The sequence below is a fragment of the Anabrus simplex genome, chromosome 2 (genome assembly GCF_040414725.1).
Source record: "Anabrus simplex isolate iqAnaSimp1 chromosome 2, ASM4041472v1, whole genome shotgun sequence".
Classification (NCBI taxonomy): Eukaryota; Metazoa; Arthropoda; class Insecta; order Orthoptera; family Tettigoniidae; genus Anabrus; species Anabrus simplex.
The window spans coordinates 849,952,434-849,967,314 of record NC_090266.1 but is presented as its reverse complement, the minus strand read 5'-3'; the positions used below and the strand labels follow the sequence as shown (position 1 = coordinate 849,967,314).

The window sequence follows — 14,881 nt, the reverse complement described above, 5'->3', positions numbered from 1 at the left end:
GCTCTATGTCTTCTGGTGTAGGCTAGAACAAATTTGTTACTTTCATTGAGCAATGGGAAAATATCTCACTCCTCATTTTCCTAATACGTCTCTTCAGTGACGCCTGAGCCATGTAACGGCTAATGACTGAGCTGATGAGATCTAAACCAGCCTCCAGGCTAAGCACCATACATACATACATACATACATACATACATACATACATACATACATACATACATACATACTGTACCAGAAAGGTATAGGCCCTTGCACATACGAGTTGTAAATTTTTATTTCTGAGCATACAATTTTATTTCCGATGCATGAACAGCTGTGTGAGAGAAGGTTCTCGTCCCCACTGCGCTGCACGAGGGAGAACGCAAGTCAAGCAAGGTCAAGTGACGTCACCGCTGCCTGTAGCCTACCTCCCCTTCGGAATTTTCTTGGTTATTTTTATGAAATTTTTTACGCCTGGACCGATCAACACGAGGCCAACGCTGAATTGTAGCTAATGTTCTGGAAGTAAAACTCTGCAAATTTGAAGCCAATCCATCCAGTGGTTTTCGAATTATGATATTTAAAGTTTGGAATAAATTCTCGCTCCTTCATCACCTGATTCCGAGCGCTGCTCGCAAGACCCGTATAAATATGTCACCGGATCAAGGCCATAACCAGTCCAGTACAGAGTGTGCAGAGAGTACAGTGTGTGTGCTGTAATTGTGCCGTAAGGACTGTATGCTCCGTCGCGATTCGCGAGGACATAGTAGTGGGCCGCGCCGCGACGACGGAAATATTCTAGACATTTCTCCGACTGAATTGTTATAATATAATACTTGTAAACTTGTTAACCGAGTGAAGCTATAATTGGAAGTGAGAATTGAAGTGTCAACTAATTTACTGACCAGTATACGACATCGTGAACTTTACCAATTTCACGTAATTCTGAACGGTGGTAATATTCTAAGTCATTGCGTGTGGTGAACTGAAACCCTAATTTAGGATCATTTCAATCAATCTAAGACGTATTTCTCTTACGATAGTATAACAGTGAACTGAATGAGACATTATTTCTCTCGACATTCGTCCCAAAACAGGGCTAGAAGTAACTATCTTTCGATCACCACTGTGAGAAACCCAGTGAACATTAAGGACTTTTATGATAATATTAAGTAGTACAGACTAGTGTGGTATTAATACAACCATAAAACCGCTTTAATCTGTGAATAATATTATTTCAGAGACTGTGGTGGAGACTGCTATAAATCACATATTTCAAGTGCTTATTGGCAGTGATCATTACTTTACAGTCGAATCTCAAACATACAACTAGTGACAATTATGAACTGTGTTAAATCTCAATTCCATGAACTGTGTATATAAAAACTGTTTTCGTAGCATGGACTGTGAATGCTAATTCAACACCGTAAAATCAATATAAGAATAGGACTGTGCATTACAACTTATATCGGTGTGTAGTATTAATATCCGTGATATTTGTGAGCTCAATAGTGCCAATTGAACTTTCCGTGTTCCGACATTACTTCCAAGAACAACGGAAATCTTGGCAAAGTGCTACGAGATTCTGCTACATTGAACGTCGTTTCCAACGAACGATTAACGTGGTTTCTTCAGTTATGGTACCCATCGAGGGACGTCGACGAGGGAGATAGAAGTGGTATCTTCACTGAACATCGCCGGTGCTGATTTCGAGCCTTGGCCGCACGCTGCGGAATGTTCCATACACCAAGTCGCCGTACAACACAACTCCAACACTTATAAACCGATCTTCTCCTATTCTGAGAGAGTAATCCAACTGACTGACTTTTTTCAAAGCACTTAGTTCATTACAGTGCTCTAACAAGTGCTTCGTGTGAATATCAACTCATAATTTATCATTCAAGTGAAGTTCATATTTTGCTTTTAAACTATAAAATTCTTTTTCAAAATCATTAATTAATTAAACTCATTTTACCTAGATGAACTTTAGGATTTACAAGTGCTCTATTAATTTCATTTTTCAACTCAAACGAACTGTAGAGACATACAGCAAGTCATCAAATATTTTATTTAATTTATCAAATTTTTCATGACAGTGTGTGTTCATTTTATGCTCTAAAATTAGAAAGACTGTAGGTCAGCGCCATAAGTGATGAACTGGATAATATTCAAGGTGCTAAGTGATATTTTGTGTTTGCATTAGATGAACTGTAGGTTGTACATGATCTATGAAAGTGTACTATTTATTTTGGACATCATCAAGCAAATAGACGTCACCGAAGATAGTAACATCAATATTTTATTTTGCACTTTTTGGCAAATATTAGCTAGAAATTTGAATTTGCAATTCCAATTGCAGGGTGATATTCGTGTGAATATTTTTAATAAATTCTATAAAAAGATTTACCTCCTATTATTCGCCCTGCGATACTATCCGTCTTTGTACCTGCTCCAAAATAAACCGAACACTACCTGAGATCCTTCCCATGCTCCAGCCCCACAATCATTTCCCGGTACAATATATGCATGCATACATACATACATATATTATTATTATTATTATTATTATTATTATTATTATTATTATTATTATTATTATTATTATTAAGTTCACTCCGTAATAACTGTGCATGAACGGCAAGATTTGAGACAAAGAAACTTTTCAGCAGTCTTAGAGCGAAATGTTACATTAAAAGAAAAGCTCTCTCTGTTATTGAGATATCGTTTCATGTGCATTTTGTGTGAACCAAGAAGATTGGGTAATGTTTGATATAAATGTCATCTTTCGTCCGTAACTGATTAGATAAACTTATTTTTTCAGATCGCTTGCCTGACGACGCTGCGCTGACAACACTAGAGAACTTGATTACATATGGCGTAGAGCTGGGAAAGATTCGTCCGGACTACCACACAATAGGCCACCGCCAAGCCACGGCTACAGAGTGTCCAGGAAACAAGCTCTACGATTACATTACGAAGTGGCCTTCTTGGATTGCTAATCCCAGTGACTTAAATTAGATGTTAATGATTTAATTCCAACATGTTATTTTAAGAGAAATTAGGATACGCAAAACTGCCACATTTATGTCCCTGTAACCTGGAAACATCAAAAGAAATAACTTTGAAACATTCATGTCTGTATTCAGCGTCTATTAGAACTAGCTCACAGAACAAGACTTAGTGACTTTTGCGATTTAAACAAGAATTACGGTTTGATCTCATATAAGACATTTTTCTGGGAAGAACAACGTTAACTTCAGTAGTAGGCCTACAACAGATTTTGCTACAGTTTTGGTTTAGCAGTTAAATTTCATTATTTTAAAGCACTGGTAAAAATTGTAAGATTGATTTCGAATATGTAGGAGTTTCAAGACAACGATGTGAACATTGTATTTATATTTAACTATAACTTAGTAAATATCAAAACCTTCTTTCTGAAACGAGTACCTAATTCACCAACTGAATCTGGAATTTCCAAATTCTTCTTGTACGATTACATTCTTAAAATGTAAACTATTTGATTTTTAGAGTTTGAAGTCTCCTAAGTGCACGTTCATTGTTACTGTTAGTATTAATAATGACGATTGTTTATTCAACTTATATTTTAAAATATAATCTTTAAGAAATCAATATCATTTTCTGATCACGACGGTAAAGATGTATGGGACTAGAAATTCTACGAACAACAAACTTAACTATAACATGGCGTGTTTAAAAAGTACCAAGAGTTGCAAGAATACCGCGGAAGTACAGTCGATAGAGCTGAGCATATACGAAATTAGAGATTTCACCGGAAAACAGTGCTTCGAAGCTAGAAAAGGGAAAGAATCGTTTAACAGAAGGAGAAAATATAATACTTAATTGAGGGTGTTAATGACACTGATTTCGGAACTGGTGATTTACTTTCATATTCTTGTACATTTTAATTTTGATATTAGCTGAAGATATCCGGGGACACGTCTCGTCCATGTCAGCACCTAGGTAAGTAAGTAATCGCCCTTTTACTGTATGGCATTTGTATTGATCATCATCATCATCATCATCATCATCATCATTTCCCATCTCCAGTTTCCCGGGTGCGGTGATTTGTATTGATATCATCATTAATTTTTTTACGGTGATTTCCGGTCGTTCATGAAGTGAAGTGAAGTGAACTGGCAATTACTGCACCCTTAAATAATTTTCACAAATTATCATTGTGGATATTTTTTGGATTAACAAAACTAAAAGATGCGATGTAAAAGAAATCTGTCTTGTGTGACAAATACGGCTAGGGAAATATTTATAGAAATTCTTGCAATGTTCATGTTAACAATCTATATTTCAGTGATGTCCATTGGCGTTTCCTCAGGGTGGTAAGTTGTGTGTCAACGCCCAAATAAAGTTGAAAGAAAAATGATAAATTATTTTAATTCATTTATTTAAATTTAATGTTACATTATAGTGTGTTTTTCTTTCACCGTCCCGAACCATCAACCCGCCAAGGTGTTGGATCTGTTTCCAGCGACTCGGCAGCTTCACTCTCTGAAATAACGCTTGCACACAAACGCTCTCAGTACTCTTGTCTCATTGTTTCTAAACCTCGCCAAGGCGTTGTTTCAGTTTCCAGTTTGCAGTTTCAATTTTCAAGTGACGCGCTGGTGTATTTTTGCGTCCGCGATCAAGTCGGAGATTCAAAATAGTGAAAAAAGAAAATAAACAAGTGGTTGAGAGTGGCGGACCATACCGAGCCATTTTCAGGGCTGCCGACGGTGGTTTGTTGATTTTCTGTACTTTAGGATTGCAATAATATACTATTACAGTAAACCCTATATAAAATTTCACAATGACGAGGTGAATGAAATGGCCAAAGTTCGTATATTTCACCTTTGAAAGAAAATAGTAATTCTCTGCAGACATTCTCTTCTTTCTACATGTCTTTCTATTACACTGTCCGGCTCCATGGCTAAATGGTTAGCGTGTTGGCCTTTGGCTAGAGGAGTCCCGGGTTCGATTCCCGGTAGGTTCGGCAATTTAACCATCATTGGTTTACCTCGCTGGCACGCAGGCTGGGTGTATTTGTCGTCTTCATCATCATTTCACCTTCATCACGACGCGCAGGTCGCCTTCGAGCGTCAAATCAAAAGACCTGCACCTGGCGTGCCGAACATGTCCTTGGACACTCCCGGCACTAAAAACCATACGCCATTTGTATGTTTGTTCTATTACATTAATTAATTTCGTGATCTGAATAATCTGTTAAAATATATGAATGGCCGTTAATTTCATCTACAGTACAACAACGCCTAAATTTTTGGTCGATGAAACGCCACTGGTAATGTTCACCAAAACCTGGTCATACGTGCCCTTTTGCTTCGTCGTGCAGCCGAATATAGGCATGTGTTGCCACAGGTGTTGTAAGGCCCGCCCTGGACGCAAGGCATGCAGTACTGTACTTTTCAGCAGCAGCCAGCTGGACGTCAAACGACGGGACGCTGATTGATACTCTGCCCAATACTCGCTTGTCTACATAATTCCCCTGGTCACTGCGTCCGGTGCGACAAGTAAACTTCGCTTTCGTCTGCTGATTTTATCACTACGTGTTCACGCAGTCCTTTCGTGTCCGGCTACATGGCTAAATTGTTAGATGGAGTCCCGGATACGATTCACAGGTGAGTCGGGGAATTTAACTTTCATTGATTAATTCTTTTGTCTTGAGGGCTGGGTGTTTGTGCCATCTTCAGCATGAAGTCCATATTAAGGAGGGCCCCATCTTCCCAGACGCGCAGTTCGCCTATCGGGAGTCAACAGGAAAAACACGCACCAGGACTCTCCCGAGGCCACACGCTAATGTTAATAGTCCTCTCGTCCTCTGAGATTACAGCTCAGTTGCAGGGTAAAAATAATGTGGATCACTCTACAGTTCATTACATCATTTAGAGACGTGGAAGAAAAAAAATTGGCAGCGTCGTGTTGTTGAATGTATGTTGAATGACACTGAAGTGTGGCAGGTAAATTCAACTCGTAAATCCCGAACATTATCAGGGGTAGAGAATTTCTTAATGCTCCGATTGTGTTATTAGAAAGTCTTTGACAATTGTAAGTAAGTTCTAACGGGACATCCCCTCCATTACGAGTGATTGCAAACTTGCCTGAAACGTAAAATTTGCATTTCGATAAATAACACACATTCCTTTGTTGTATGTGTAACTATCAAACCATTTCCATTAAGTTGTATACTTGGTTCATATTACTTTGAATTTTCCTATGTCCTCATTTCTACGTCCGACTTTGAGTACAACCTAGAGGTTCGCAAGTTTCCTATTAATAAGTCTTGCGACCACTGCTAACCTTGCACCAGCCGCAACAGGAGCCGCGAATTTTCGACCGCACGGGGAATGTGCAGTACATCTGATTACATGGTTTGGTCTCTAAGTCAAACAGAATAAAAGCTATCTTGAAGGAAGTTACTGGCGTGAATGTTATAAAAACAATAGAATAAATAAGCAAGATTGAGAGAGAAGAATAATGTATATGACAATATACTTTAATGGCAGATCTGAAGACTTTCGGTAAAATAAATTTTTCCTTGGTAATATCTAATGATAAACAGAGCACATGCTACCCGATACTATCAACGAGGGATAGATGTGTAAAAGAGTCGATACTACGTTCTCATGTCTATTGAAAAGCAATATTCTACATTACACGCAATTTCTGCATATGTATATCATTGTATTGACACTATGATGACAGCCATTGAGCCGTAGTGTCGCAATGATAATGCTTTTCGGATCTTGGTGGCTTTACGATACTTTCTTGAGCCGTAGAGCCACTGCGGTTACTTTGGGGATAATCAAGTTCTTCTTAGAGATGATTTCATTAGCGATAAAAGTTATGAAAAAATTATGTGAATAATGTACTCCCAAATAGCCTGTAACGTCACGGCACTTGAACCTAACACAAAAATAGGCTCATCAAAATAATGGTAGGATATCCAGTTCAAAATTCCCTGTAGGGCTGAATGGCTCAGACAGAGGAGTACTGAACTGATGATGATGATGATGATGATGATGATGATGCTTGTTGTTTAAAAGGGCCTAACAGGAAGGTCATCGGCCCCGAGTGCTGAACTTCCGACCGCAAGTTAGTGTATTCGATCCCAGCTCAGTCCAGTGGAATCTGAAGGTGCTGAACACTCCAGCCTCGTGTCGATAGATTTGCGGCCTTGTAAGAGAATTCCAGCGGGACAAAAGTCCAGCACATCTAAAAGTCGTAAAAGTAGTTAGTGGGGCGGGATTGCAGTTACTGACAACAGTAAAGCAAGAGAGACAATTCGAATATATTTCCGACACAACGATTCAGAATAACCCACTCAAAACTTTTTGAAAGCAACAGATAAAGGGTTTCACAGAGAAGTGGAGCTTGTTCCTCATAACTAACTCTTTCAAAATGACTTGCCAGGAAAGAATGTTCAAGTACACTCCCATGGAGGAGTGGAGAGTAAAGGCTTTCACTACCTGCAAACTCTACAGCTAGAGAAATAGAGTGGTTAGCCCTATGGCTAGCCTCCTTTGTGGCGTAGGCTAAGCGAGCCTCAATTGTGAGATCAGCTTCATTACACACTTCAACTTTTCCTACTTGACATTCAATATTCTTTTCCTGCTCGGGCTGAAATAGCTTGGGAAAAATACTGTAATTATCCAGGCCTAGGTTTACCGTGATAACCAAGTATCTGATTGAAGAGGGGGTGCAAAACTAGAACAATAGGACGCTTTGGTCAGACGCTGTCGGCACCCAACCATGAACTGTGTTTGGCTTCCCAAGCAGAACTGGACTTCGCAGCGTAGCTACTGGGATGCGCCAACTGTTAAACAAGAGATACTCGAGAAACAAAATCATGAGCAATATACGGGTAGGTACATTGTAAATTATGCCCCACCGCATAGCTGAGTACGTTAATTCACGCGGTATAATAGGACTGGGAAGCAGAACTGTCCGAAAATCAAAAGTTCCTTTCTCGACGATGATAACGACTCTCTTGAGCATACTTTTCAATATGATTCTGGGGCTAATGAGACAAAATAGTTACACAAATCACGGCTCCCACGGTTTATGAGACTCTTTCTACATGCAGACAAGACGTCTCAAGCCTCTGAAATTTAATCCAGGAAAACAATGTACAGTATTAGGATTGTGTTCGAGTGTAAATGTTAAACATACGAGTATAAACTTAAATATTAATTCTTCTAGGCTAAACAGTCATCATGAACCCCGCTCTGTCGTAACTATCGTCAGCACAAGCTGAAGCTGGCATTCGTGTGGAGCTAATAAACATTTAAACGATAGCCTATGTCATGAGCGAATGCGTCCATTGTCGGAAAACACGGTTGGTTTGGTTCAAGGAGTCCGGGTTCGATTCCCGGACGGGTCGTGGATTTTAACCTTCATTGGTTATTTGCTCCGGCTTGGTGACTGGGTGTTTGTGTCTTCTTCAACATTACATTTCCTCCTAGGTAGGGCCCCATCCTCACAGACACGCATGTAGTCTATGGGTGTCAACTAGAAAGACTTGCTCGAGACCACACGCCATTATATACCGTATACCTAGAAGGGGCATAACATAGTTCAAGATTAACTATTTGTCTAGAAAAATAGGCCTACCTTAAAATTATATTCTCAAGCCTCGTTCGATAACAGAACCCTGCACAGCCGGAGCAAGACCGCGTTAAATCTTGGCCTATGAAGCATGTGGCACAGTATAGGCTCTCTATTTTTACTGGGAATTGAATAGTTTATTCAGAATTATGATACATCAAGTAATATGGTGTTAAGCAGTCGATTTACTATCTGCCCATCCGTCTGTCTGTTCTCCGCCAGCACGTTCTTCCACGAAACTTGAAATAGTACGCCTAAGCAAGCAAACTTGCAGTAATGCGTGAGTATTGATAGAGCTGCGACAGCCACGGAACCAACAGATTTACGAAGACGTGACTTTCGATGCCAAAAATCTTACATAAATTACCGGGATTCGATCCGTGGCCGCTTTGGTATTATATTTCTTTTCGTTTGCCAGTGATTTAACGCCACACTAACTCTGCTAGGTTTTCGGTGAAGATGGGATAGGAAAGGGCTTGGAAAGGGGACGAAGCTGCTGTGGCCATAATTAAGCATTTGCTGAAGTGAGAAGAGGAAACCTGTCATCAAGACTGCCAATGATGGGGTTCGAACCCATAACTGCAGTGCTGTTCTTGGTGTTTATGAAATATACTTTATATTTTCTTCATTCTCTTGGAGGAAGCTGGACTGTTGACTGCAAGCCAGTGGCTGTTGGCAGGTGACTGTGACAACCAAACAGTCGCTAGAACTACGACAACATTGATACCATTCTCGGCGCTTGGGAAAACTGACAGAAGATAATCTCTTGAGACCCATGCTCGTTCATCACTCTCCAGTACCCTTCCAATTTCAATCATTTTGTCGGAATGAGGATGGTTAATGATCCAATGTTCAGCGTTGACCCTATCAGAGGGAGAGACAATCCTCGTAGGAAAAAAACTTTATTCTTATCAGTTGACAGTCGGCGAGCAATCCCTCAATCAATCTCCTGTACTACAGTAAGCCTGTCAAGAGTTCAGCTTCCCTGACAACTCGAGACAACACGAGCACACCCAGGAAGCATTCTGCTACGTTCGCAAAAGTATCCAAAGTGGGACCACCTGACGGGACAATTTGCCAAACAACAATATAGGCCTCTAGAAGATATCAATGAACGATCTTGATTGAGCTCCTACTCATCCAACACAATACATGGAGGAGCTAGGTATTTCATATATTTCGTCAAAATACAACTACCTTCTATATTCTTTTGTTCCTATTTCAAATTTCTGGTTCCATATCCTCAGTCACATAGCTCCGGCTCCATGGCTGAATGGTTAGCGTAGTGCTCTTCCGTTAAGAGGGCACCAGGTTGGATTCCTGGCCGGGTCGGAGATTTTAACCTTAGCTAAATGGTTCTTTCCCTAATAATAATAACAATGTTATTGGCTTTACGTCCCACTAACTACTTTTACGCTTTACGGAGACGCCATCGTGCCAGAATTTAGTCCCACAGGAATTTTTTTACGTGTCAGTAAATCTATTGACACGAGGGTGACGTATTTGAGCATGTTAATTCTCTTGGCTCGGAGACTGGGTATTTGTGTTGTCCCCAACATCCCTGCAACTCACACACCACATTCAAAGTTATCCTCCACCACAATAACACACAGATTCCTATACACGGCAGATGCCTCCCACCCTAGTAGGAGAGCCTGCTGTACTCGGCTAGAAATAGCCACACGAAATTTATTTTTAGTCACATAGCTCCTCAATTTCTATTTAAGATGGTTGCCCAGTTGTACTTCCTCTTAAAACAATCACCCCAACCATCCTCCTTTTCTACGGCGACAAAGCATGCTTGTTCGGGAGTATAAGCAATAAGTAATAAGTAATAAGTCACTATGCATCCACGACGACAATCCTCCTATCAACAGAAACAGGCTTCGTTCCCATGACCCTGCACTCAGAACTGCAAGTGTGCTCGTGGAACATTGATTCAGCACACAAACGACCAATGGCAGGAAATATGGCAAGCCAGTACTACACATGAACGGCTTAAAATGCACACATCACTACCAAACCACCACGTTTCGATTCAAATCGTAGAACCTGGTCTGATTTCTATAGGATAAGGACAAATTGTGGTATTTGTGCGGACTCATTGCATAAATAGAACAGAAGATCCTCATCCTCTCCATGATGCTATTGTGGAGCAGAAAAACAACAGTCCATCATGTACAGTCGTTTAATAATGCCCCCAGCTGAACTCTGAGAGCAACTGACCACACTCAATGTTTAGACATTAGCCTGTGACACCTTTCTGTACAGATGTTCAGTAGTTTCATAGTAAATATCTGTGGTATTAATTAAGGAACTAATTTTTTTCATTTCCCTATGATGGTTATCTATAATATTAGTTAAAACTTTACATTCGTCTTCTCGGTATTAAGTTATGACAAGAGACGCAATTCAAAACTACTTAACATATTTCACTACGTTTAAGTTGTACGACTTCTGGGAAGTTCAGAGATGAGTAATACTGCGTAAGATATCGTCCGTCTTACCAATCAGAGCCGCGTTTAGAAATAATCTATAGCGATACATTTTGATATCGAAATATAGAACTTAACAGAAAACGTTTAATTCAGCAGCAAGGAAATACATCACACACAACTTTATAATCACTACCAGCCTCTTGACTGTTCGTTATAAAACGTCTTGTGTGCACACCTGCCCTATGGTGCCCCATTCTACGGCGTGAACAGTCGGGCTTAGCATATTTCATCATTTGTTCTTTCCAGGCTATATCTATGCACGCTCACTTATAATGCCAATTCAAAGTTCAACATACGGTACACAATGCCCGTATATTCTACCGGCCCTAAATCAAAATGAGCCAGTATAATAAATAAATACTGGACTTGAACGCTGGCATTATTCTTATGATTTGTCTTACAAAGGTTCACACTAAATAGATTTCCGAATTAATTTAGATGGGTGAAAAATTCAGATAATAAAATATCTGTTTAGATTGATATGAAACACAAAAGTGAATAATACTGATATTTTCAGGACTGGCCTTTTTAGTTTAGGTCATTTCATACACGAACAAGTACTGTATATAATAATCAATCACCTATTCAACCACACGTCACAAGGATTTTCTCTTGCCCTTCATGTACACCATATTTTTACACTAAAATTGTATTAAAAGGAGGCCTACCTTATTAAGTATATTCTTCACTTTTCGACGTAGCTTTAGCTCGATTTGATCAACTGATATCCCCAAGGACATCCGTATCCGACTGTAGTTGTCCCAGCGATTGTACATCATTTTAAAACTTATTTTTTGAATCAATTTTATAACCATGTCCTTTGAATTCACTGGTGCAAGGCACAAATTTGTGAGAGAACACGCACTACGCACTGGCGAATACGGAGCGTTGTACGTACCTTGAATGAGTAACCGCGTCCACTAACACACCATCCGAACTTGACCAAACTAGCCGAACGACTGGCGTCTCAGTGTACGTCATTCAGGGATGTTCAGAATTTCCCTCGTAACAGTAGTTTCTCTATAGATAATAAGGTTTATACTCTCCACCAAAATGGCTTCGAGTTCCCCCAAACCAGATTTCTTGAATTCTTATTTATTCATTTTATATTATTACATAATCGAATGTCCGCCTCTGTGGTGTAGTGGTTAGCGTGATTAGCTGCCACCCCCGGAGGCCCGGGTTCGATTCCCGGCTCTGCCACGAAATTTGAAAAGTGGTACGAGGGCTGGAACGGGGTCCACTCAGCCTCGGGAGGTCAACTGAGTAGAGGTGGGTTCGATTCCCACCTCGGCCATCCTGGAAGTGGTTTTCCGTGGTTTCCCACTTCTCCTCCAGGCGAATGCCGGGATGGTACCTAACTTAAGGCCACGGCCGCTTCCTTCCCTCTTCCTTGCCTATCCCTTCCACTCTTCCCATCCCTTCACAAGGCCCCTGTTCAGCATAGCAGGTGAGGCCGCCTGGGCGAGGTACTGGTCATACTCCCCAGTTGTATCCCCGACCAAGAGTCTGAAGCTCCAGGACACTGCCCTTGAGGCGGTAGAGGTGGGATCCCTCGCTAAGTCCGAGGGAAAAACCGAACCTGGAGGGTAAACAGATGATGATGATGATGACATAATCGAATAATCATTTTTTAAGTTACTTTAAGTCCCACCGACACACATAAGTCGTATGGCGACGATGGGATAGGAAAGGGCTAGTAGTGAGAAGGAAGTGACCGTGGCCTTAATTAAGGCACAGCCTGGTATGAAAAAAATGGGAAAACATGGAAAACCATCTTCAAGGCTCTCGACAGTGGGGTTGGGCCGATGACCTAGATGTTAGGCCCCTTTAAACAACATGCATCCAATCCACATCTCCCGAATACAAGTTGATAGCTACGTGACCCAAACCGCGCAGCCACTTGGCTCGGTAGAATAATCTTTATGTCTTCCATTGCTAATATAGTTTGGATTTGGCCCTGTTGTACGGCCGGATGCACTTCCTGACACTAACCCTATGTAGAGGGATGTAATCACTACTGCGTGTTTATGTGGTGTGGATAACTAATAATATTATAAAATATAAATATAGATAGAAACACATTTTGGAATACACACAGTGACAGATCAGCGTGGAAAGGGAGCAGCAGAAAGAAGAGACAGCGAGAAATATGAAAAACCGGGCGAGTTGCCGAGCGGTTAGAGGCGCGCAGTTGTGAGTTTGCATCCGGGAGATAGTGGGTTCTAACCCCACTGTCGGCAGCCCTGAAGATGGGTTTTCGTGGTTTTCCATTTTCACATCAGGCAAATGCTTGGGCTGTACCTTAATTAAGGCCACGGCCGCTTCCTTCCCAATCCTAAGCCTTTCCAATCCCATCGTCCCCATAAGACCTATTTGTGCGACGTAAAGCAAATTGTAAAAAAGGAGAAACATGAAATCACAGAAGGATAAGAACAATCTTCACTCTCGGCGTCTCAAAATTAATTAGTTACCAAACGATTAAAGCACAGCCTAATGTGAAAATGGGAAAACATGGAAAACCATCTTCAGGGCTCTCGACAGTGGGGTTGGGCCGATGACCTAGACGTTAGGCCCCTTTAAACAACATGCATCCAATCCACATCTCCCGAATGCAAGCTGATAGCTACGTGACCCAAACCGCGCAGCCACTTGGCTCGTTAGAATAATCTTTATGTCTTCCATTGGCAATATATTGGCTGAGTGGACCCCGTTCCAGCCCTCGTACCACTTTTCAAATTTCGTGGCAGAGCCGGGAATCGAACTCGGGCCTCCGAGGGTGGCAGCTAATCACACTAACCACTACACCACAGAGGCGGAGAACGAATTCATACAGTGTATTTTACCCTTTAGGAAGCCAGGAGTCACCAGTTTTGTACCTAAATCGAAACACACTAACAAATTCATTCTTCTTCTTAATCTGTTTACCCTCCAGGATTGGTTTTTCCCTCGGACTCAGCGAGAAATACTACCTCTACCGCCTCAAGGGCAGTGTCCTGTAGCGTGAGTCATTGGGTCGGGGGATACAACTGGGGAGGATGTCCAGTCCTCGCCCAGGCAGCCTCACCTGCTATGCTGAACAGGGGCGTTGGTGGGGGATGTGAATATTGGAAGTGATAGACAAGGAAGAGGGAAGGAAGCGGCCGTGGCCTTAAGTTAGATACCATCCCGGCATTTGCCTGGAGGTGAAGTAGGAAACCACAGAAAACCACTTGCAGGATGGCTGTGGTGGGAATCGAACCCACCTCTACTCAGTTGACATTCCGAGACTGAGTGGACCCCGTCCCAGCCCTCGTACCACTTTTCAAATTTCGTGGCAGAGCCGGGAATCGAACTCGGGCCTCCGAGGGTGGCAGCTAATCACACTAACCACTACACCACAGAGGCGGAGAACAAATTCATACAGTGTATTTTCATTAACTTACCTATGCAAGGAAAAGCCACTTCTATAGGAAACCATGCAGTCCGCAGCACTGGAGGTATTACTCGCACACTTTTTAGTGCTAGCTGGACACCCTAGTGCTGAATCGGTCGACCTCGGTTATCTTCGAGATTCGTATTGGCAACATTTGAAACACAAACTATGAATCACTTATGCATCGCGGTGCGATATATGGCGTACACTTTACGTACTAGTACTGTTGTTGTTTACACAGCAAAGCCAAACTATAGAATTCATGCTAGGAACAAGATTGGCATCGCGAAATGTTATATAATGTGTGTGTGACACACTTGTTGGCTTTAGACACTAAAAAACCAAAAACCAA

General features: G+C 41.3%; 1 protein-coding gene across 1 annotated transcript in view; it reads left to right on the top strand.

Moving 5' to 3' along the window:
• Positions 1-3,609, top strand: part of LOC136863714 (uncharacterized) — a 252,551-nt gene extending 248,942 nt beyond the window's left edge. The window contains exon 16 of the mRNA XM_068226054.1: positions 2,801-3,609. Within this exon, the coding sequence (XP_068082155.1) occupies positions 2,801-2,997 (197 nt within the window). The 3' untranslated portion in view covers positions 2,998-3,609. The remainder of the gene's footprint in view (positions 1-2,800) is intronic.
• The last annotated feature ends 11,272 nt before the right edge of the window (positions 3,610-14,881 follow it).